A 25,887-nucleotide genomic window follows, 5' to 3' on the forward strand; every position below is an offset into this window, starting at 1 on the left:
CATGACCCAATCAGGTTGACACATAAAATGAAGCATCATCAGGGCTTTCTTCCAACCTGCTGCCAAGCACTCACACGTTGGCTCCAGCTACAAACTACACCTCCAGCTACAGACTGCATCTCCAGCTACAACCCCAGAATTCCACTTCAGAACATTAGCATCATCAACTCCTGCCCAGGAGGAAATGGAGGTTTTTGTATAAACTCATCACAAAAGTTAAGCAAAGGGATCTGAAACTCTCACTTTTGTAAATCACACCTCAGTTAAAAAAGAAGTGTAACGAGGGCAATGCTATTGCCACACTTGCTGTGGCTACAGTTAGACCTCTTACTTCTACATCTGTTAGAATCTAAATTCTCAGCTGGAGAATTTAGAGCCCCAAGTTGGGGAGCACTATGTCAGGGAGGTGGGATTCCCAAGATCACCTCCAGGTTTGATCTTTCACTAGCATGACTCATAGGATTCAGCATATAGTTGTACTCCCAGCTAGCATTTATTCAAGTGAAATTTATTTTAAGATACAAAGCAATATGAGTGAAGGAAAAAGTCACATGGGATAAAGTCCAGAGGAAACCAGGAACAAGCTTCCAAGAGTGCCCTCCTAGAGGAGTCACATAGGATGCACTTAATCTCCCCCAGTCCTCCCCACAGCAAATTGTGACAAGTATGAGGTGTTGTCTAAAAGGGAAGCTCTTTAAAGACTCAGCACCCCAAGTTTTTATTGGGGACTACTCATGTTGGTACCCTCTGCCACCAAAATTCCAGACTCCCAGAAGGAAAGCTAGTATAGGGGAAGAAGAAATTATCCTCTCTCCTTCTAGATTTTCCTGGCTGGTTTAAGAGTTAAGGTGACATGAAACAGATTAACAGAAGAAAATCAAACAAAAAGTTTAATGATATGTATATGATAGAGATCCAGAAAAGCTGAGTAACTCACCAAAATGGCCAGACCATCTTCAGCTAAAGAGAGGATGTTGAAGGGTAAGGGTTTGGGATTTCAAAGAGAGAGGAAGGCAATTAACATGGTGATGAAAAACAAATGTTTGGTGAATAAATGTCTCCTGGGCCATGAGGGGACAATGGCACACAGAGAGGACTCTGATCTCCCGCTGAGTTTCCCCCAGCACACTTAGCCCACATTCTCTGCAGACATCTCTATTCTGGGAAGAGGCCCTCTATCTGGAATCTTTTAGGCAGCTAGGGTGAAGGTCAATGTTTCTTCCTCAGTCTTTTGGGCCTTGTTTTTTTCCGTCTAGAAATAATCTGAATGCCAAAGAGATATTCTGGAGTTGCGAGTTTTGTTCCCCCTATACAAGGGTGCAGCATAAACCACATCATTTGTACAAACAGTTAAGGCACAGTGAGAGAATCAGATAGGAAATGATGGGAACCTCCCAAAATCCAAGTTCTCAGGCACCGGCCAAGGGTCAGCTTTGTCAGAAGGCCTGTCTAAGGAAAGTACTTCCAAGCTGCTTTTTAACCTTTTTCTGCACAAGCAGCAAAGACTTCCCACTGGGTGCGTGATGAAAGGACGATGCAGAAAAGGCAGAAGGAGGTGTAGGTAAAATGAAATTCAGCCACAGAAGTTTGCATCAAGTGCTGGACTTCCTTCTGCCACAGTATAAGGAGCTTCAAGTTATGCTGCTGCTAATGCAGAAGACTGTGGAGGGTCAGACTGTGGCCAGACACATCGATGGTCACACAAGGAAGGTGACAGACCTTACCAGCTCCCAGAGAATGTGGCAACTTAGCCAGAACACATGGACAGAGATCACAAAGTCCTCAATGAGCAATTCAGTGAGTAGACCTAGAGGTCTTACTCACACTAGTGATCCCCCTTCAAACAGAAATGCCATGCCCTAAAAGCACGCATGGACTGCCTGCAGTGGGTTGAGCAGAACTGAGCCTCCCAGTGTGAGTTAAGGAGATGGATAAATGTTGCAGCTTGTAACAGGAAAAAGGAACACAACTAACAAACACTTGCAAAGGAATGAACTGATCTTCAATGAACTGATCTTCAGGACGTGACTACTGAATTATTCATGGCACCAAGTCCTAATGATGCTAAATAGAGTAGAATTTGTTGCTACTAGAGCTTCTTTGGTCTCAGTAAAATATTCTCTTTTTTGTCATTCGGAAAATAAAATTAAAATCTCACCTGTAATTGAAGGAGCATTTGCAGAAATAGCTTTGTTTTGTCTGGTCATGAGATTAAGCCCCTCTTGCTTTAGGATTAGGGATATGTGTATTTAAAAGTTGATTTTTTTTTTTTTAAAGTGATTGCCTGACCATTTTTGCCATCATCTGAGAATAACCTCAGGGACAAAAAGAAACTGAAATACAAAAATGCCTTGGATGGCACTGATAGCTCTTAATCTTGGACGGAAGAGCTTTGTATGCTTATGCCCCAGTGGTCTTTGCATTTTAGCTAAAAGGATATTCTGTTTAAACATGTAAATATCTTTTATAATTAAAAAAATCCTTTAGATACCAACCCCAGGGGAAGATTGAAAAGTAAGATGGGCTCATCTGTTAGCTTGAAAGCAAAGGCTTGCAGTCTGGGAGGGTATAAATAATGTCTCTGAAGAACATCTTACTCCCTGTCTCTGATTCTATTATACTGATAATCATCTATCAGCAATTTGCTTTCAAAAAGACTAAAAGGTTGAATATCTGAAGTCAAGGGGAGTCAACATCTTTGTTAGGTTAGACAGGAACTAGGGAATTGCCAAAAAGAGAAGAAATTTCTGCCTCAGTCTATGAATGGTAAAGGGGTCTGTCCGGAGATGTAATCATCCAATACACAGTTCTGTGTCCTGTACTCATGGGAAAGAAGCTCTCAAAGCTTTTATCATTGCAGGTGTCTTATGTCTTCCTCCATCTTCCTTATCATTAACAAGTTATAGAAAGAGTTTTATTTTGTATTTACCTTTGGGGGGAAGTCTTGTTATGTTAAACTGCACTTGATGATTCTATCTACCATAAATCTGAGTGTAAAAACACAAAACACGGAGGAAGGAAACTAGATTGTGTTCCTGCTGGAAAGCAGTGGGTGGGTGCAGAGACACTGATCAAGTTATCTTCATCTTTCAACAAGGCTGGGAGATGACAGTTTTTCCCATCACCCTCTTGGTTCCCAAACCATATTAGACATCTTCCTGGCTGTCTGTAATTTCTCCCCCGCACCAGATTTCTGAGTTGCTTTAGAGACAAAATGAAGCAGACCTAGCATACTTCCACATTCTAGAATGATTATGGCCAGAAATCTATTAGATTTCTTGTGGAAAAAATCTTTCAGGGTCAGAGGTAGAATGCAATACAGGACAGTGTAGTGGTTATCCAAATGGGTCCCCCCCTCCCAATATTTCCTGGTCTTTGGAGGTGTTCCAAAGGAGATGAAAGGAAAAATCAAAATGGTAGAATTGACCATTATCCCTACTTTAATCAGAGTCACTCCACCCTTATCTGTATGTATGTGCACGCATGTATATATGTTATGTATATGCATGTGTGTATATGTATCCCTCATATGATTGATTTAAAAGAAAAAGACTCTTGCAATAAAAATAAAGTTTATAAATCATTTATGGAAACAATGAAGTACCAGACTAGGAATCAAAAGTGTAATTTCCTAAGCGGCCTCTGACAAGTAACTTCAACTCTCTAAACCCTTTTACCCTGATTAGCTAAATAAAAGGGGTAACCTTTCTGATGCCCAAGTTCCCTCTGGCTCTGGAAGTTTATGATGCTTTGATGGAGAAGCGAACAGTCAGAGGGAAGGAGTCAAACTGTCATGAATGTAGAGAACTCTCCCCAGAAATCAGAGCAGTCATCAACACCTTCAGAAAAAGTGAATTGCCTTTTCCTATAGTATATCAAATGTAATACTTGGCAAAATGCCTCTCCAAGCCATGTCTGAGCCGCCAGACAATTTCTGAGACACCTGCTGGGCTAGAGGAAATAATAATCCAAGCCTTGCATTAAATGAAATGGCTTTTCTTCCCTGAAGAGTTTTCCCTTCACTTCCATGCCCCTCCCCACACTGTTGTGTCCAGCACTAGTCCACCTGTGGAACAAGAGAATTCCACATCACCCTGGAACATTCAGAAGGATTATGGGCTGAGATTCGAGACTGATTGGCAGCCAACTCTCTAGAAAGGGATAGTTTATCAGCAAATCATGAATGGAGCCAATGTATCTTCAGCTCATTTAGCCACTTTCTGGAACTTTCCCTTCTTGAACTCTTGAAACACCAGGCATCAATCTGACAACCATGTGATTCTATGATAGAAGCTCAATTTACAGAGATGGGTAAATCATGGTCCCCATTCCAAGGAGCCCCAGGCCTGCAGGTACCCATGTACAGTGCTGAGAATGCTGATAGGCAAGGGCAAGGATGTTTTGGCATCACTCTCCATCCAGTGTATAACAAAATACCTGATTCTCAATAAATAGTAGGTACTCAACAAAGGTTTGTAGAATGAATAAATGAACCTAACAGAATGCAGAAGGGGGAGCAATTAATATTGACTGGTTGTAGATGGAAGAGCAAGCACCTGGAACTGTATGACTTATTCATTGAAAGACTCTGATAAGGTATAAAATGCCTGATGAGATTTGTTGCTGTTCTAAGTAGCTATTCACCTTTTCAGAATGCAGGCAGGAAATTTAAACCAAAGGAATAAATCTCTAATGGCAAAAGTACAAACACAGCTGAGTGGGGTTTCTGAGGGTTGATTGTTTAGTTTTTAGGGTAGAAAAGAGAACACTGAAATGTTTAACTCAAAATCTAATATTTACCCCATAGATCACCCCTTTTTTTGCATTGCCCTCAACCCTGCCTTCCAGTAATATGTACCTATGGTAATAAATGGTTTAAAATTTGATGCCAAACACATTCATTTATTGAGATGTGCCAAAACACCAGAACATCAAAAATATGATTAATCAATTCCAATTTATTCAAACCTTCCTCTCCAAGTATAATTAAGGGTGTTGGATAAAATACTGGATTGCAGATAAAATACTGGATATCCAATTAAATAATAATTTCAAACAATGAACACTCTTTTGTTCAAGTATGTCCTAAATACTGCATATAACATACATAACCTCACAGAACAGCTAAGTCCATCAATCCCAGTTGAAGGGAGAGTAATTAAACACAGTGGAGAGCTGTGTCCTTAATGAAAGTTACCATGAAGCCCAATGCTCATGTGTTAATTGTTCCACACTTTCCCATATAGTCCCATATCCTTGGAATTTCATTAGTCCTACAAACATTTCCCTCTCTGGGATATTCTTGTGAAATCCTTGACCAAAACGGAGTGAGTCCAGATAGACAGTCCTAAGGTGAAAAGTTTAGTAGAGTTTGGATGATAAAGACAGCCTATTATAAGCAGCCCACAGCCTGGCTCATGATAGTAACTATGGACCCCTTCATGGTGTCTGCAAACACTTCAAAGTCCCCTTAACTACTACACAGCCCACAGGTCCCCACAAGCTGTGCTTTTATAGCATGGACCTGCCCCCAAGTCACAGTTGCTTGGAACTTAGGAAAATTTGGAAATAAGACTGAGAGATTCTAATTCAGTCTAGGTTAGGCTCTTGAATAGAGGAGATGCAAATTCAGGAGCTGTCCCATGGCTACAATCCTGCATTCCTTCAGTCCAAGAAGAAGAGGAAACTGGTCTTTAGGATTAATACAAAATAACAGACAAAAGCAGACATTCAGAAAGGAAGAAAAAGCCCAGAAACCTTTCATTCCCCTTCCTAAAGTCCAGCTACATCTCTGTGATTTCCACAGAAACAACCCACAGCCTTATAGTAAGTTCTGCCCTTGTATTTGATCTAGTTCAAGTCAGTTTCTATCAATATTATGGACAGAGTTCTAGCTAATAACTGCAATTAATTCCTTTTTTTAACCTGTCTCTTTTCACAAGGGGTTTCAGGCACCCATGAATAAAGAATGATGAGCAGATGGATAAAGGGTAGACAGACTAATTTCCTCCTAAGAGGGCAGTCTCTGATGGGCAAAACAGCTAAAGCACCCATGCTCCTTCCCCAAACCAGCTCTTCATTTCAAAACATATCAGTTGAGCACCTACTCGGTTTTGAGGTCTGTTTTAAGTGCAGGGACACAGCGGTCAGTAGATTTCCAAAGATCTGCCCTCTTAGAATTGTTTATATACACACATACTCACACACATGTGCACAGACACATGCATGTGTGCACACATACATACATATGTGTGCACACACACCGAGACACACACAAGGTGGCAGTGATTCAGACTCAGATGATGATGGAAAAAGAAAGAAAGTCAAGTTCTAAGCCGAAGCATGATGCGAAGAAACTGAAGAAGTTGACCCACTGAATGTATGGAAAGAGGAAATACAGATGAAATTGTTTTCATGGCCTTTGTCCAGGAGAATGGAGGTGCCATTTTTTAAAAAAAAGCAACTAGAAATCAGAAAATGTTGAAACTAATCTCTGTTAAGCTCCATGTACAGCACAACTGTTTCTATTGTTATCTTCAAATTATCAGCCACCCTCCATCTTTCAACAAAGTCATGTTTTCCCCAGATTTCAAAAACGTAATTCAAAAACTAATTCAGATAACTTAGATTGAATCAGAAAATCAGAAAAAAAGAAAATATTCATAGGGATAAAAACTGATAGAATCAAGTATTTAAAGAGAAAAATAAATGGAGCTCATAGGAAATGATAAATACCTCACTGTAAGCCTACCAAGGGCTTCTCTGGTGGCACAGTGGTAAAGAATCCACCTGCAGTGCAGGAAACTCAGGTTCAGTCCCTGGGTCAGGAAGATCCCCTGGAGGAGGAAATGGCAACCCACTCTAATATTCTTGCTTGGGAAATCCCATGGACAGAGGAGCCTGGTGGGCCCCAGTTCATGGGGTCCCAAGAGTTAGACATGACTTAGAGACTAAACCACTACCAACTATAAGCATACCAAAAGAAAAGTGGACCACATGTGGACAAGAAAGTACAAAATAGCTAACTAGTGGCATATAGTTGCAACTACAATAGATATGCTTACAATAGAAAAAAAGAAACCTTTTCAACAATAAATTAATTTGGAGATTGATCAAATAAACTAAGTATCTATCTGTACAATAAAATCTTACCCAAAGAGTTAATATGATAATGTAAATCTTCATAGAACTACAGGAGTGGAAGAGATGTCTACGGTCTGCTACACGAAACAAAGCAGTTACAAAATAGCTTGGAAATTGCTGTCCCATTTTTCTCACTTTTGATGTAGGTTCCTATTTGTATGTATATTTATGATCAGAAGAAAAAAATCTGTAAGGGTATTCACAATTCACAACAATAACACATATCTGTTTGGTTGGATAATGATTGCTACTTGCTTTCTCTTTTTAAAATGTATCTTCAATACAATGGAGAAAAGACAATCTCTTTAACAAGTGGTGCTGGGAAAACTGGTCAACCACTTGTAAAAGAATGAAACTAGAACACTTTCTAACATCATACACAAAAATAAACTCAAAATGGATTAAAGCTCTAAACGTAAGACCAGAAACTAGAAAACTCCTAGAGGAAAACATAGGCAAAACACTCTCCGACATAAATCACAGCAGGATCCTCCATGACCCACCTCCCAGAATATTGGAAATAAAAGCAAAAATAAACAAATGGGACCTAATTAAAATTAAAAGCTTTTGTGCAACAAAGGAAACTATAAGCAAGGTGAAAAGACAGCCTTCAGAATGGGAGAAAATAATAGCAAATGAAGCAACAGACAAACAATTAATCTCAAAAATATACAAGCAACTCCTGCAGCTGAATTCCAGAAAAATAAACGACCCAATCAAAAAATGGGCCAAAGAACTAAACAGACATTTCTCCAAAGAAGACTTACAGATGGCTAACAAACACATGAAAAGATGCTCAACATCACTCATTATTAGAGAAATGCAAATCAAAACCACAATGAGGTACCATTTCACACCAGTCAGAATGGCTGCTATCCAAAAGTCTACAAGCAATAAATGCTGGAGAGGGTGTGGAGAAAAGGGAACCCTCTTACACTGTTGGTGGGAATGCAAACTAGTACAGCTACTGTGGAGAACAGTGTGGAGATTCCTTAAAAAACTGGGAATAGAACTGCCATATGACCCAGCAATCCCACTGCTGGGCATACACACGGAGGAAACCAGAATTGAAAGAGACGTGTGTACCCCAATGTTCATCGCAGCACTGTTTACAATAGCCAGGACATGGAAGCAACCTAGATGTCCATCAGCAGACGAATGGATAAGTACGAATGTATATGTACGAATGGTACATATACACAATGGAATATTACTCAGCCATTAAAAAAAATACATTTGAATCGGTTCTATTGAGATGGATGAAACTGGAGCCCATAATACAGAGTGAAGTAAGCCAGAAAGAAAAACACCAATACAGTATACTAATGCATATATATGGAATTTGAAAAATGGTAACGATAACCCTATATGCGAGACAGAATAAGAGACACAGATGCATAGAACAGTCTTATGGACTCTGAGGGAGAAGGTGAGGGTGGGACATTCTGGGAGAATAGCACTGAAACATGTATATTATCATATGTGAAACAGAACACCATTCCATGTTCGATACATGAGACAAATGCTCAGGGCTGGGGCAATGGGATGGCCCAGAGGGATGGGATGGGGAGGGAGGTGGGAGGGGGGTCCAGGAAGGGGAACACATGTAAACCCATGGCTGATTCATGTCAATGTATGGCAAAAACTGCTACAATATTGTAAGGTGATTAGCCCCCAACTAAAATAAATTTATTTGAGAAAAAAATCAAATATTTAAAATTAAAAAAAAAACAAACTAGAATGTGAACATAATTACTTGTTTACCTTTTTTTAAAAAAAAGAAAACATAATATAAAGAATTACACCAACATCCTTAAGATGCTCTCTCTAGATGGTGGCATTTTGATGTACAATTTTCTGTATTATGTAGATGAACTACAAAAAGCAGGTATTTTTGTATAATCAGGAAAAACTGAAAATCAGCATATAAAATTTTGAATAGTCCATATATTGACATTTATATGTAAAAAATATGAACAACAGAAATACAAGATTTCCATGGTTGTATCTGGATGTTAGATACATTGATGACTTTTTTCCCCTTCTGTTTTTTTTTTTTCCCAAGTTTTCTGTGATGAGCATATTTAAACCTTAAATATAAATATTTTTAAAAGAATGCATTGCATGTAAATAAAATAGCTGCTGTGAAAAAAATATATAAAAATAAAAAAAAATAAATAAATAAAATGTATCTTCATTTTCTGATTTTTTTTCCAAAGAGAAATCTTATCAGAAAAATAGCTATTAAACATCATTACTATATAAAGAATTCAGTCAGTAATAAGAAAATACTATAACTCCAATAGAAATAATTGGCCAAGGATATCAGAGAGCAATTCATAAAAGAAGCTTAAATAGCGTGCAAACATATGGGAAAATATTCAGCTTTACAAGTAATCAAAGAGGTGAAAATTAAAATATTTATACCTTTCAATTTAGCAAAGGTTTTTTTTTTGTCTTGTTTAGAATATACAGTGCAGGCAAGAGGTACTTAAGCAAGCATGATCAAATACTGTTAATGGACATGTAAAGTGATACCATCCTTTTAGAAAGCAATTTTGCAATATTTTTCAAAAATCATTAATTCTTTAATTTATCCATAAAGTTTGATGTAATATTTCTAGTTTGAGTAGTATTTTAAGACAAATCTAAGCACAAATACATATACGTATATTTGTAAAATGTTTGCCATTCATTCATCTACATGCAAAATGCTTACCAAATCATGTTTGGTAAGTAGAAATTTTAAAACTAAATATCTAGCAACTAGGCTGTGGCTTGGTGTATTTAAGAATGTCATGAGACATTGTTGTTCCTGTTCAGTCCCTAAGCCATGTCTGACTCTTTGAGACCCCAGGGACTGCAGCACGCCAGGCTTCCCTGTCCTTTACTGTCTCCCAGAGTATGTTCAAGCTCAAGTCCATTGAGTCAGTGATGCCATTCAACCACATCATCCTCTGTCTTCCCCTTCTCCTCCATTATATTTATGAAGAATTCAGGATAATGCAAAGCAGTTATATTTTTTAAACATGTAAAGAAGTTGAATATATACATTTTACATATGTAAGTTACATATGCATAAAAACTAAATAAAATAAGAAAAACTATAACAAATTAAAAATATCAGTGAGTAGTAGATTACTCACAGAACTGTAGGTAACCACAGATACTTTTTTCTTCTAATACTTAACTGTATTTTCTAAATGCTAAACCATGAAGACAAGCTATTTTTATAATTAAATTTTCTCCCTAATTTTCTTCTCTAGGTTTGGTAGGTTTTCTACCCAGCATTTAAAAATTCAGTTTACCATATATCATTGTCATGTCATTAGCTTGTCAAAACACCTCCTCTAGTTCCTCATTGCCTATGATACCAAGTTCAAAGGCCACATTGGCATGACTTCAAAGACTCAGTAAGCTGTCCCCAACCATCTGACCTGCCTCATGTCTTACTCATCTCATGATGGCACCCATATGATCATCCTATTCATTCCTGGCCTCAAAACTTGGTCCAGGCTCTCTCTCCACCTAAATGGTCTATCACCTCTACCTCTCTGAGAACTATCACTCCTTGTAAGGTTTGGACAAGGCTCCACTCCTTCGGGGAGCTGGCCATGATTACTCTGGCTACTCTGATCTAGACCTTCTCTAATTCAGTCTATACTGCTTACAACTCACTTTGGCCCTTACCTTATACTGCCCTCTCTAGTTAATTGAATGGGATTTTTCAGGTGGGCTGTGTATTGGCAGGAAGAGACTCCACATAATGATGCTCACTGAAAATTTCTGGGTATTTGCTAAAACAAATAAAAAATGCAAGTGCAAGTATTAGTCGCTCAGTCGTGTCTGACTCTTTGTGATCCCATGGACTGTAGCCCTCCAGTCTCCCCTGTTCATGGAATTCTCCAGGCAAGAATATTGGAGCAGGTAGCCATTTCCTTCTCCAGGGGATCTTTCCAACCCAAGGACTGAACCCAGGTCTCCTGCACTGCAGCTGATTCTTTATCATTTGAGTCACAAGCAAAAACTTAAACCAAAGCAAAGTGGTTATGCAGAGCAAAAACCAATGCAACACTTCACAGATGTGTCCCAAATAGGACCCTCAGCTACCTATAATTTCCTCCATCAAAGCTAGGATCTTCCCTGACCTGAAAAACTTAATTTTAGATGTATTCAAGTCTCTTTGAACTACAGCCCTACATCACCATTCAGGAAGAATTTACTCAAATAATCTGTGCATGTAATGATTCCAAATGTGAGAAAATGTTTCTAGATATCAGATTCTCCTGGTCCTTAAAATAATCTCAGTATCAGTGAGACCCTATTTTCCTCCAGGAGGGAGAAAAATGTCTTCCATGCCCAGAAATCCTAGTTCTTTCAAGCACCCTAGGTAGCCACTTCCCTTTCCTTGGTTACTGGATAATTTATAAGCATAAGGCTTCATCCCCTGTGAGACTGTAAGGGTAAAAGAATGAGAACCAGTGCTCACTGATCACTCATTGCAATCATCAAGACCACCAGCATAGTCAGCATCACCAATTTTGAGCCCCTTACACGAGCCAAGAACATGGCATATATTATCCTTTCCTCCTGACAATGCTGTGAGATAGATATATCACTTAAGCTTTTCCAGACACAGACACAGGGTTTTAAGGTCACTATCTCACCCAAGTTTGCAAATCTCAAAAGCACTATGACCAGACATAGAATCAGCCTTCAAAGCCTGTGATCTTTCCAGTGCTCCATGGGCCCCTCTATAAATCCCTCACATCTATTCCAGTGTGTGAAAGACCATCTCAGTCAAGAAATTCTCCCATCTGTCTGACTGAATTCCTTCAAGCTGCTGCTTCAGACCCTCCCTTCCTCTTCTGTTCTTGGAGAAACTGGTCCCCAGATTTTAACTGCTCTTCTGCTAAAATTGTTAAATCACCCCTTGACCATCGTTTAGGTTGAATCATTCTAAAAGTTTCCTAGGCCTGATTTGGAGGGGCCATTAATCACTTCCATTCTCTTGACCCAAACACTCTTTTGATTCTCTGCAGCCATCTGACATACTCTTTCCAGTTTGAAAGGTTCTTAAAATTGTTCAGGTGTTTTTACGTGGAGGTGGGCCATGGCATTCGGGGGTAGAGAATCTTTCCATCTGTCCAAATAGAATGCCTTGTTCCTGAGAGAAAAGAGATTATAGGAAAGCTCAGAGGGCTGGGGCTAAGGAAACAGCATAGAAAACGAAAATAGATGAGTTCAAACGAAGATGAATCAGAAACATGGGATTAAATTTCCCTGAGGCCTTCAATCTTACCAGGAAATGTACTGGATAAAATTGATTTGGATTTGATTTATCAAGTGCAAAATGATTTCTTCCTTTAAAAAAAAAATTAGGTAAGATGCTGAGTACCCTTCCAGATTACTCACTGTTGGAATTAAGCACCACAAAGCAAGCATTGCTCCCTGAGTAGGAGTTGGGTCAAGGCTGGATGCCTGCCTGTGTCTCCCTGGAGCCAGCAGTTTTCAGCAACCTGCCTCCCGTGTATGTCAGCAGAGGAGGCAGCAGGCATGTAGAAATAAGAACACCATGCTGGGACATGAATGGACCTAGAGAGTGTCATACTGAGTGTAGTAAGTCAGACAGAGAAGGAGAAATATTGTATGACATCCTTTATATGTGGAATCTAAAAAGAAGAGATACAAATGAACTTAAGTACAGAACAGAAACAGACTTACAGACTTCGAGAACGAGCTTATGGTTGCCGGGGGAAAGGATGGGGAGAAGGGATAGTTAGGGAGTTGGGATAGACAAGTACACACTGCTATATTTAAAATGGATAACCAACAAGGACCTACTGTATAGCACATGAAACAGTTCAATGTTATGTGGCAGTCTGATGGGAGGGGAGTTGGGGGAGAATGGATATATGTATATGTTTGGCTGAGTTCCTTCACTGTTCACTGGAAACTATCACAACATTTATTGTTAATCGGCTCTACCCCAATACAAAATTAAAAGGCTTTTTTTTTTAAGAAAGAAAGAAAAGAATATCATGCTGGGAATCAGGAGACTTGGGTTCTAGCCCCAGCTCTTTGTAACAAGTGGATAATCCTGGCAAGTCCCTTCAACCTCCCTGAGCCTCAATTTCCCAAATTTAAATCCAAGGGCTTCAGACTAATGAATCTCAAGCATCCTTTCCAGATCTCATACTTTATAATTCTCCACTGAGTATCAACAGAACTCAAAATGGGGTCCACCAGACACTGAACCTAAGAGATGCTCAGTGAAAAGATAGCTAAGTGGTCCCCTAGGTTTGAGAAATTCTGTCTATGTGAATTTCCCCTTAGAGATGCACAGTGGATATTAGCACATTAAAGATACTGTGAAAACCTAATGTAAAACAAAAACCAAAATATGCCTAACTCAACCCAACAGTTCCCTAATCTTACACCACAGAACTCCTTGAGGTATTACCTATTAACTTACAGAATATATTTTGGGAAACACCGGTAAGTAAAATTCTACACCTCCTCCTTCCTCACCTCCAGGGTTTTAGCCTCATGTGTGCCTGTCCTGCCCAGTCATGGACTGGGGGAGCTGGAGGCTCTGAGCACTGGTATCCTGAATGGAACATGTTGAGCAGCACATAGCCCCAGGAGAGCCATGTGTTTGCAAACAGAAGCAGGGCTAAAGTGGCAGGACAATGGACTGGCTGTGTTTGGGTGCTCCTGGTGCCACAGAGGTAAGCTGGAGGCGCTTGTTGTTGTTCAGTCGCTAAGTTGTGACTGACTCTTTGAGACCCCATGGACTGCAAGTGCTTACCTGTCTCTGAACATCACCTCACAGGATGGTTTCTGGGCAAACAGAGCAGGGTGGCCATCAGAAGAATGACGTCTCTTTTGGAAAAACTCAGCTTCACTGGAAAAACCCACCAGGTTGCATTAGAGGTAAAGAACCTGCATGCCAGTGTAGGAGATGCAGGAGACACGGGTTCGATCCCTGGGTGGGGAAGATGCCCTGGGGGAGGGCATGGCAACCCACTCCAGTATTTTTGCTTGGAGAAGCTCATGGACAGAGGAGCCTGGTGGGCTACAGTCCACGGGGTCGCAAAGAGGCAGACACGACTGAGCGACTAAGCACACGTGCACAGCTTCACTGAGGCGGCGCGTTAGTCGCCGGCGCTGACGGAAAAAAACATTACAGACTGGGGGCTTCAACAACAGAAGCTTATTTTCTCACGGTTCTGGCACCTGGAAGTCAGAGATCAGGGTGCCGTCAGGGCTGGTTTCTAATGAGACTTCATTTCCAGGCGTGCAGACTGTCACCTCCCTGTATCCTCACTTAGCCTCTTCTCTGTGCCCACAAATCCCTGGTGTCCCTTTCTCTTAAGAATGTCATTAGGGGCTTCCCTTAGGTAGTCAAGAATCTTTCTTGCAATGCAGGGGATACTGATTTGTTCCCTGGTCAGGGAAGATCCCACATGCCACAGGGCTCCCCGTGCACCACAACAAATGAGCCTGAGCTCTGGAGTCTGTGAGCCACAACTACTAAAGCCTGCACGCCCAGAGCCCCGTGCTTCGCAGTGACAGGCCACCCACTGAGAAGCCCTAGCCCGGCAACTAAAGAGTAGACCCCGCTTGCCCCAACTAGAGAAAGCCTGCTCATCAACAAAGACCTAGCACAGCCAAAAGTAAATAGATAACTTTTTAAAAAAAGAATGCCATTAAGCCCCCACATTACAAGATGCTTGCTCCTTGGAAGAAAAGCTATGACCAACCTAGACAGCATGTTAAAAAGCAGAGACATTACTTTGCCAACAAAGGCCCGTCTAGTCAAAGCTATGGTTTTTCTAGTAGTCATGTATGGATGTGAGAGTTGGACCATAAAGAAAGCTGAGTACCGAAGAATTGATTGCTTTTGAACTGTGGTGTTGGAGAAGATTCTTGAGAGTCCTTTGGGTAGCAAGGAGATCAAGCCAGTCCATCCTAAAGGAAATCAGTCCTGAATATTCGTTGGAAGGACTGATGCTGAAGCTGAAGCCCCAATACTTTGGCCACCTGATGTGAAAAACTGACTCATTGGAAAAGACCCTGATGCTGGGAAAGATGAAGGCAGGAGGAGAAGGGGACGACAGAGGATGAGATGGTTGGATGGCATCACCGACTCGATGGACATGAGTTTGAGCAAGCTCCGGGAGTTTGTGATGGACAGAGAAGCCTGGCGTGCTACAGTCCACGGGGTCACAAAGAGTCAGACACGACTGAGTGACTGAACTGAACTGAAAGCCCCCACCCTAATGACCCATTTCAACCTTAACTACTTCCATCTCCAAATAGAGTCACTGAGGGGGGAGTGGTAGGAAGTAGGGATTCAATTTAGGAATTTAAGAGTGGGATACAATTCAAGCCATAATAGGGGGATTCCTCTGAATTGTCACTCAGAGGGAGAAAGAAAGGTGAGCTTGGGAGTTTGAGAAACAGAAAAGGAAGCAACAGGAAATGTCTTCCAGGGCTGAGTGGATCAAGTGGTCTGCAGGTGCCTCCTGCCCCTCGCAGGCAGGGAAGCACTTGGAAATCAAAGGAGATGTTTTGTGACACACCTTGAGAATCTGTGCCCCGTGTGCTTTCCAGGGCCAGGTAGGCATAGAAGATACAGAGCCACGCGCCTTGAAGATCCCGTAGGCTTGAACAAAGAAGGTATCAGCTGTGAGTGTGTGGACACAAGGTCTGAGCCATACACACTGCCCCCCACCAACCCCTGGTACACAAGACTTCAGGACATGCCAGGGAAAAGGAAAGGCCTGAGGGATGCCTGCAGTGGAATCACCCACCACCCAGAACCATGAAATCTTGCAGCAGATTCAACCCGTTTTAGAAATATGAACTAGCTATTGCACACACCTGTGTTTGGAGTAAAGTTCACACCTGACACTGACATCACTACCTGGGGGCCAGGGTAGAATCCATGGGGAGCAGAGTGAGAAGTAACGTCTCAAGGGACAGGTCCAGGCTTGGGAGAGAGAGATTTGGAGGATTCCCAGAAAGGCTGGACCAGTCAAAATTCATGACACAGGATTTGTAATAATGAGCAGTATAGTAAATTCTGACTCCTTTGGGACAACCACGCCCAGTAACTCAGTCTGGCTTAGCTGGCCTCTTTGACTTGGTGGAGGGAATATTAGTTTCCTGATGTAAAAAATTATCACAAACTTGACAACTGAAAACAATAGGAATTCTTTCACAGTTCTGGAGGCCAGAACTCCAAAATGTAGGGTCACCTGATTTTGTTGACAAAAAAAGGGTGTTGACAGGGCTACCCTCCCTGCAGAGGCTCCTGGGAGAATCTGTTCTTTGCCTCGGCCAGCCCCTGGAGGCTGCAAGCGTTCTGTGGCTTGAGGCTACATCACTCCAATCTTAGCCTCCCTCTTCACACCACCTCCTCCTCCTCAGTGTATCTCTCAAAACTCCCCCTGCCTCTCTCTTGTAAGGATGTATGTGACTGCATCGAGGGTTCACTGGATAGTCCAGGAAATATGCCCCCTCTCCAGATCTGTATCTCCAGTGTCTGCAAGATGAGGTCCATTCACAAGTTCCAGAGCTTTGACATGGATATCTGTTGAAAGGTCATTTTCAGCCCACTCCAGGAGGGTTAAGACCTTGGGAAGCTTGTGACCCACCCCCCACCACCATAGCTCCCAGGACAAGGCCTGGTTCATAGTGTGGTGGGCTCTTGAGATTTGCTGAGTGAACAGTTTGTTGGAAGCAATATGATGAGAAGTAAAGCCATGGGCTAGGCTCACCCTTGAAAGGACTTATCGGTGGACTCTAAATTTTTAGATTTTTAACTAGATAAACCTACATACAAACACAAAAGTTGGAAGTGAGGTCATGCACGGAAAGGCCCCCACCTAGAACTTTCAGGCTTTTCAATTGCTATGTGAGGCGATGAAAGAAAATGCCATTTACTTTCATAATCATTTCATAAAAGAAAGAACATTTTAACACCAAAAGGAAGGTCATTGTCTCAGAATAAAAGACAGTCCTTGAAATTAAATAAACCCAGCCTCATTAAAAATTCACACGCAGTCCTTTTTTTTTTTTTCTTTCTTAGTTTGCCACAGACAAATGAAAATTCCATCATAGACCCATTCCAGTTTGCAGATGGGCATCTGGAAGCAACCACAGAGGAAAAACGTTAGAAGAGAAAAAGCTGAAACCAAGCAGGCCCCTGTGGGGCTCCTGGGCACAAACGCCTTTCCTCGTCCCTCGTTTCTTGCTTGGAGGAAACAGGCTTCATCCAGCCTCCATGACCTTCCCTGAGTTCCAAAGGAAGGACAGGTTCAGACAGTTGCTAATTACAGAAGGGAGGGGATGCAGAGACAAGGGAGGGGCAGTGAAGAAACCCCAGCTTGGGGCAGGGTCCGGATTCCTCCTCAAGGGACACACATTAACAATATCTTTGAGCTGTTCTGAAGACACTGAAGCCCCCACCAGGTGGAAGAAGTTAACTGTATGCTGTCCACAAGCACAGAGACCACAGACCTGCTGGAACCAGAAGGTTGATGATGCTGATTCCCAATTACCTCACCACCAACCAATCAGAAGAATGTCCAGAAGATCACGCCCTCCTCTCGGAACCATTGCTATAAACCTCGCTACCACTCTCCAGGGGGGATGCACAGTTTTGAGGGCTTTAGCCCACTGTAGCCCTTTTTCCTGGGGAAACAATCAAGCTATTCTTTTCTACTTCACCCCAGACTCTGTCTCTGAGAGTCTATTCAGGCACCAGGCTACAAAGGCTGAATTTCAGCTACAAAGCTGCTCAATTCTAAGAATGAAGGAATAAGCATGTGTTGTTCAGAGTGCCTCCTCATCCCCACAATGCCATCAGAACTCCAGGGCATCAGCCTACCTGTGCCCTTTCCTGCCATGAAGCAGATGTGTACATTCTTCAAGAGCCTCTTGCCTCACCAGGGTCCACCTCAGGGTTGTGCCAGCAGCATCCGCTTCCTAAGGACCTCTCTGTTCCCCATCCCTGGGCCCAGGTGAGGTGAGCTCCAAATGCTCACCTCAGGGAAGCCACTAGGGAAGGAGGTACATTCCCCCAGGTGCACGTGACCAGGGGGATTTCACTGCTGGGCTCCATGAAGCTTTCAGAACATCTCAGAGAAAGAAGCCACTGGATCCCAAGAGTCAAGCCTGTGAAGTCCCTGGAGCAATGCCAAAGGTTGCCTCTGATCCCTGAGAAGAACTTAGGACTCTGAGTGGGAATTTGCACAACCATCAGGGCTTCTCAGATGGCACAATGGTAAATAATCCGCCTGCCAAAGCAGGAGATGCAGGAAATGAGGGTTCAATCCCTGGGTCAGGAAGATCTCCTGGAGAAAGGAATGGCTACCCACTCCAGTATTCTTGCCTGGAGAATTCCATGGACAGAGGAGCCTGGTGGCTACAGTCTGTCTGGTCGCAAAGAGTCAGACATGACTGAGCATACATGCACACATGCTAGAGGACAAAAAAGACCAAGTTCCTTAAAAATGAGCCGGATGAGGGGCTGAAGGAGGGGGACAAGGTAGGTGCTCTCCAGTGAGTATAAACCTTCAGTTATGCTCAGATAGATTGCCTATTTCCATGGCACATTAGAAAAAGCTTCAATTATGCAAGATGAGTAAGTTATAGAGATCTGTACCTACAGTTAACTATACTGTATGTACACTTAAACATTTGTTGAGGTAGACCTCATTATCTATTCTCACCACAATTTTTAAAAATAAAGAAAATAATTTTTTAAGCTAGACTCTTTAACCCAGTAACCCTACTGCCAGGAATCATGAGAGAACACCAGAGATCCATCCGCATTTTAGGTATAAGAATGTTCATTCTAGTTACATGTAACAGGAAAGCATTGGGGAAACAGGAAATGCCAACATGTTGGATTATCTTACAGCTAATAAAGGTTACCCTGTAAAAAAGAATTCTTAATTACATTTAGAAAACAGTGACAGTAGAATAATAAGTTGAGATATTCTCTGGTGGTGTTGTCACTGTGTAGAAGGATTGGCAAGAGCAGGAGCTACTGTGGCTTGCTCTCCCTGCGTTCCTTCCTTGCCCACATGAGCCATGGCTCTGTTTGCTGGCCTCAGGGGAGACTGGTGAAGCAAGGCAACCCTGCTTCTGGGTTTTAGTTCTAAATTCTAAAGTCGCAGGGGCAATCTGCAGGGGAAAAGGGATAAGCTGTTGACAAGGAGAAAGAAGCGAGAGAAGAGAAAGGAGAGAGAAGTGAGAGGAGAGAGGGGAGATAAAGTTTTGCAGGAGCTCTTTGCCTCTCCTCACTTCCCAGGTCTCCCATCCACTGTCTGCCTCACAGGCTGTTGGTGGCCCCAGGAGGGAGGCGGCAGCCTGCCCCAGGGGCTTTCCCTGAGTTCCAGCTCCGCACTGTCAGTCTTGATGAAAGCTCCCTGGGCAAACCCAGCACAGAACCTGTAGTAGTTTCACCGTCAAGGGACACCTGCAAATTTGCTGGCATATTGGGTACAGCACTTTCACAGCATCATCTTTCAGGATTTGAAATAGCTCAACTGGAATTCCATCACCTCCACTAGTTTTGTTCATAGTGATTCTTCCTAAGGCCTACTTGACTGCACATTCCAGGATGTCTGGCTCTAGGTGAGTGATCACACCATCGTGATTATCTGGGTCGTGAAGATCTTTTTTGTACAGTTCTTCTGTGTATTCTTGCCACCTCTTCTTAATATCTTCTGCTTCTGTTAGGTCCCTACCATTTCTGTCCTTTACTGAGCCCATCTTTGCATAAAATGTTCCCTTGGTATCTCTAATTTTCTTGAAGAGATCTCTAGTCTTTCCCATTCTGTTGTTTTTCTCTATTTCTTTGCACTGATCATTGAGGAAGGGTTTCTTATCTCTCCTTGCTATTCCTTGGAACTCTGCATTCAAATGGGAGTATCTTTCCTTTTCTCCTTTGCTTTTCACTTTTCTTCTTTTCACAGCTATTTGTAAGGCCTCTTCAGACAGCCATTTTGCTTTTTTGCATTTCTTTTCCACGGGGATGGTCTTGATCCCTGTCTCCTGTACAATGTCACGAACTTCCATCCACAGTTTATCAGGCACTCTGTCTATCAGATCTACTCCCTTAAATCTATTTCTCACTTCCACTGTATAATCATAAGGGATTTGATTTAGGTCATACCTGAATGGTCTAGTGGTTTTCCCTACTTTCTTCAATTTAAGTCTGAATTTGGCAATAAGGAGTTCATCATCTGAGCCACAGTCAGCTCTCAGTCTTGTTTTTGCTGATTGTATAGAGCTTCTCCATCTTTGGCTGCAAAGAATATAATCAATCTGATTTCGGTGTTGACCATCTGGTGATGTCCATGTGTAGAGTCTTCTCTTGTGTTGTTGGAAGAGGGTGTTTGCTATGACCAATGCATTCTCTTGGCAGAACTCTATTAGCCTTTGCCCTGCTTCATTCTGTACTCCAAGGCCAAATTTGCCTGTTATTCCAGGTGTTTCTTGACTTCCTACTTTTGCATTCCAGTCCCCTATAATGAAAATGACATTTTTTGGGGTGTTAGTTCTAAAAGGTCTTGTAGGTCTTCATAGAACAGTTCAACTTCAGCTTCTTCAGCGTTACTGGTTGGGGCATAGGCTTGGATTATCATGATATTGAATGGTTTGCCTTGGAAAAGAACAGAGATCATTCTGTCATTTTTGAGATTGCATCCAAGCACTGCATTTCGGACTCTTTTGTTGACGATGATAGCTACTCCATTTCTTCTAAGGGATTCCTGCCCACAGTAGTAGATATAATGGTCATCTGAGTTAAATTCACCCATTCCAGTCCATTTTAGTTCACTGATTCCTAGAATGTTGACGTTCACTCGTGCCATCTCCTGTTTGACCACTTCCAATTTGCCTTGATTCATGGACCTAACATTCCAGGTTCCTATGCAATATTGCTCTTTACAGCATCAGACCTTGCTTCTATCACCAGTCCCATCCACAACTGGGTGTTGTTTTTGCTTTGGCTCCATCCCTTCATTCTTTCTGAAGTTATTTCTCCACTGATCTCCAGTAGCATATTGGGCACCTACCGACCTGGGGAGTTCCTCTTTCAATATCCTATCATTTTGCCTTTTCATACTGTTCATGGGGTTCTCAAGGCAAGAATACTGAAGTGGTTTGTCATTCCCTTCTCCAGTGGACCACATTCTGTCAGATCTCTCCACCATGACCCATCTATCTTGGGTGGCCCCACACGGCATGGCTTAGTTTCATTGAGTCAGACAAGGCTGTGGTCCGTGTGATCAGATTGGCTAGTTTTCTGTGATTATGGTTTCAGTGTGTCTGCCCTCTGATGCCCTCTTGCAACACCTACCGTCTTACTTGGGTTTCTCTTACCTTGGACATGGGGTATCTCTTCAGGGCTGCTCCAGCAAAGTGCAGCCGCTGCTCCTTACCTTGGAGGAGGGGTATCTCCACACGGTCGCCCCTCCTGTCCCTGAACGTGAAGTAGCTCCTCTCGGCCCTCCTGTGCTCGCACAGCCGTGCTCCTTGGACATGGGGTAGCTCCTCTCGGCCGCCACCCCTGACCTCGGACGTGGGGTAGCTCCTCTCGGCTGCTCCTGTGCCATCGCAGCCTGGCACTTTCGGCCACGCCTCTGACCTTGGGCGTGGGGTAGCTCCTCTCGGCCACGCTTCTGTGCAGTCCGTCGCAGCTGCCGCGCTTCTTTCACAGTTAGGGAAAATTAAGCTATATTTAAAATGAGGAGCGGGAGGATGCCTCTGTGTTCTCTGAGGTCCCAGGAAGCACCCAGAGCTCAGAACAGCCCCAAGGGAGAGCAAGTCCTCTGTCGGCACACCCTAACCCTGACTCCTGCAGGCTCAGGACCCCGCTCCTTGTCCAGCAGGATGAGTCCAGCTGCCTCTTGGGGGCCCAGGGGAGAAAGCCACATGTACACAGAAGTCAGCTGAGCTGCCTTCTCCCCTCAAGAACCCACCTGTCAATGCAGGAGGCATAAGAGACCAGGGTTTGATCCCTGGAGGAGGGCATGGTGATCTACTGCAGTATTCTTGCCTGGAGAATCCCATGGACAGAGGAGCCTGGCAGGCTACAGTCTGTGGTGTCACAAAGAGTTGGACATGACTGAAGTGACTTAGCTCACAAAAGGGACCCCAAAAGGCAGCTCCACGGCACTCTTCTTCCCCTCTAACCTCCAGACCCCAGGCCCTGAATCTGCTGGCTCACTGGCTGGGTGGGAGGACTCCTGGGGGCCCTCGGGATGTGTAACACTTGGCTGTGCCGGAGCTGTCCTCCCAGTCCAGCTACAGCCCTGGTGTCAAATCCCAGTCAATGAGATCAGAGCTGGTGAAGGAGGCTCGGATTCCACTGAGTGGGGATGGTCTACTAAATGCCCTGTAGAGAGGGGCAGGCAGAAACTTCCCTGATGGCCAGGAACCAGGTAAACCCCAGGGCAGAGACACCTCAGGAGCCCACTGTCTGCCAGTTACATTCAGCCTCTGACAGCTCTGTCCTCCTATAGCACCCTTAGTGGGCCCTTCTTGGCTATCCTATCTCATCACAGCTGGGATGGCTCTCTGACTTGTTCTAATAGGTTTTCTCTCCTCCGGATGGACAATCTGTCCTAAGCATCCATTCCAGGAGTTCCCAGAGCACAGGAGCCTTTTCCTGCCTCAGGGCCTTTGCTGGACCTCCTGCTTGGCACACATCATAGGACAGGCTGGGTCTTCGGGTCTCAGCTTGGAGTCACCACCACCACAGCCCCCTGAACACTCTAAGTGGGGAGCCAGGTCCTGAGCGCAACTGTCCAAGGCCAGACATCACCAACTCAAAGATGAAGCTGGCCCAGGGTCGGTGGATGAATGGCTATGGCACTGGGCTCCTGGGCTAGAGGATGATGGGAGTAATGGGGACGGTATTAGACCAGAGTGGGTGCCTAGTCCAAAAGGGACAGCCAGCGTACAGCCTCAGTCAGGGTGCTGCCTTGCAAAAACATAAGCTATGCAGCTGAATTTCTAGTTTTCAAGAGGAGTCAGAAACCTGGATTTCCATGGGAACCCCCTAAGTCATTTCTATCAGCTTCAAGCACTGCCGCAGGCACCAGCAGGTTCTCCTGAGTCTCTAGGGTTGAGCTCCACCACTGCAGCCAGAGCTTCCCCCCGAGGCTCAGGCCCCTTGCCCATCTCCTTGCCACTGTCCTTGGCTCCACATCCCACCCCCAGGATGTGCATGGTGGCCCCCACACTGGCCTCACTGACCCCACTGTTCAGAGGGTAAAGCTGGTGGCCCCACCTCTTACTCAACTGAAGGAAAGAGGCTTACAGGGTTTTTCCAAGGCGCTCAACACCATACAAGTGTCCAGGAGTGTCGGTGCCAAATCACCAGGGAACACAGACAAATGCCACCCCCACCCCTCGAGTTGGTGAGCTGTTTCCTACCACATCCTGCCCTCCCACCCACAATCTGCAAACCAGCATGTGCGCCTCCGCTTCACTAACTGCAGGCTGACGGATGGTGCTGGAACCCTCCTCTGGCTCCTGGGTACCAGCAAGCAGAAGCATCGGGAAGCCACTTCCTGGACTCAAGTTAGCAGGGGCAGGGAGCTGACCTGCTCCGGGCTCCATGTACCTTGGGGTCCTTTTCCCTCATAGTCTGGAGCGGATCCCAACATTTTTCCCAGTTCTGGAACTCAGTTCCTAAACAACCTGAGAAGGGACTTCCAGCTGGAATAAGGCTGTCCACCTCCCAACCTCTTCAGGTCCTTTGTCCACGACTCCAGAGAAAGACAGCCAAGGTTCCAGCTGCAGAGCATACAGCAGGGGCACAGCATCACCTTCTCTGGCTGGCCAGTCTAGTGAGGAGATGTCCCATCCCTGACACCAGCTTCCAGGCTGAAATCAATGTGCAAAGATGGGGTTCATCCATTAGTTCAAAAATTTCAGCAAACGCACTTGGCAGGGACTGAACCATGCTCAGCGCCAGGTGGGCTGTACTAGCTCATTCAATCCTCACGGTAGCCGGATGAGGTCAGCCGACACTACCATCTCCTTTTACAAATGAGGAAACTGAGGTATAAGCTTTAAGTAACTTTCCCAAAGTCACACGGCTAGTAAGTGGCAGAAGCGGTATTGAACCCCACCCCATGGAGGCTCTCATGATTTAATGCTGCCTAGTACTTGTCACGGAGAAGGCAATGGCACCCCACTCCAGTACTCTTGCCTGGAAAATCCCATGGACGGAGGAGCCTGGTATGCTGCAGTCCATGGGGTCGCTAAGAGTCGGACACGACTGAGCGACTTCACTTTCACTTTTCCCATTGATGCACTGGAGAAGGCAATGGCAACCCACTCCAGTATTCTTGCCTGGAGAATCCCAGGGATGGCGGAGCCTGGTGGGCTGCCGTCTGTGGGGTCGCACAGAGTCAGACACGACTGAAGTGACTTAGCAGCAGCAGCAGCAGCAGCAGCAGTACTTGTCACAAAACTACTGGGGCACTTCTATACTTACCCACATAGAAACATGCTCACGATCTATTATAAAGTGAAACAGAAAGTGGCAGAAGAATACACAGACATCAATCCCTTTGGGAGAAACACATATATATGAGCGTACACTCGCACAGGCTAGAACGTGAAAAGTCGTGTCCCAATGACAAGGTGGTGGAGGACCGTGGGCCAGACAGACCTTAGCTGAGTCCTTGCTATTCCATTCTCTCCTTCTGTGACAGCTGCTCACGAGTCACTTACCCTTGCAAAGCCTCAGTTTCCTCATCTGTAAATGAGAAGCATTGATCATCATTCAGGTACACATTAAACACAAAAGACCACCTAGGACATTGCTTCATTTATATGAAATGTCCAGAAAAAGTAAAACTATGGAAAGAGCAAATAGATTAGTGGCTGCCTGGGGCTGAGGGTTGGGAATGAGGGTTAACTATAACCAGTCCTGAGGGATTTTATTGGGGCACTGGAAGTATTCAACAATTGGACTGTGCTGATGGTTGTACAACTCTGTAAATTTACTTAAAAGTCTCTGCATTAAAATGATTGATTAATTAAAATGTGTGGATTTTATGGCATATAAATCATACCTCAATAAAGTTCTTAAAAAATTATATGGAGTGGTGCACAGCAGACCCTCAGCATGTAGAGGTGGTTACTGCCATCATGATTGTTAATTGAATTGTTGACAGGCTTATGAAGTGGTATTCCGAGTGAATTAAAATGTTTCTGCTTATCCATATTTTTTTATGTTTGTACAATAAACATGTATTTCTTGAATAATAAAAAGAGAAGGAGAAAAACAGTTACACTAAAATATCCTTGAAGAGAAGGATCCTATTATCATGGGGGTGATTTTAATTTTCTTCCTTTGGTTTATTTTCTCTTTGGCAACAGTGAATATGCACTGCTTGGGTAAAACAGACTATTGTTTTCATATAGAGCTTATTTTATGTTCAATCCTGGGCTAGACACTGCGACGTATGCACAAAGGAAGGTGAGAAAATGTCCACTAGGGTCTTTTCATCTGGAGTGGAGGCAGGACAGGTAAAGGACGGATTTGGAAAGTTGAAGAACAAGAAGACAGTCTGTGCTAAGAAGCCAATATGTGCCCCTGGTAGGGCTAGAGGACCTCACCGAGGAGAAACTCCTGCAGGCTGAGAGCTGTACAGCCAGGGAAGAGGGCCTGGGAAGACAGCCAAAGAAGAGAAATGTCTA

General features: G+C 43.6%; 1 protein-coding gene across 2 annotated transcripts in view; it reads right to left on the minus strand.

Moving 5' to 3' along the window:
- Positions 1–22,249, minus strand: part of LOC145508725 (uncharacterized) — a 617,339-nt gene extending 595,090 nt beyond the window's left edge. The window contains exons 1-2 of one of the 2 annotated variants that reach the window (XR_014055566.1): positions 22,149–22,249; positions 21,609–21,877 (exon numbers count right to left, since the gene is read on the minus strand). Coding sequence is in view for 1 of the 2 variants with exons in the window: in XM_081495991.1 (XP_081352117.1) it covers positions 21,609–21,877; positions 22,149–22,167 (288 nt within the window). In the remaining variant the exon portion in view is untranslated. The remainder of the gene's footprint in view (positions 1–21,608; positions 21,878–22,148) is intronic. The other variant, XM_081495991.1, reaches the window with a different exon arrangement.
- Positions 22,250–25,887: the final 3,638 nt, after the last annotated feature.

This window comes from Giraffa tippelskirchi, chromosome 6 (genome assembly GCF_054371585.1).
Source record: "Giraffa tippelskirchi isolate mGirTip1 chromosome 6, T2T-mGirTip1v1.2.pri, whole genome shotgun sequence".
NCBI classification, from domain to species: Eukaryota; Metazoa; Chordata; class Mammalia; order Artiodactyla; family Giraffidae; genus Giraffa; species Giraffa tippelskirchi.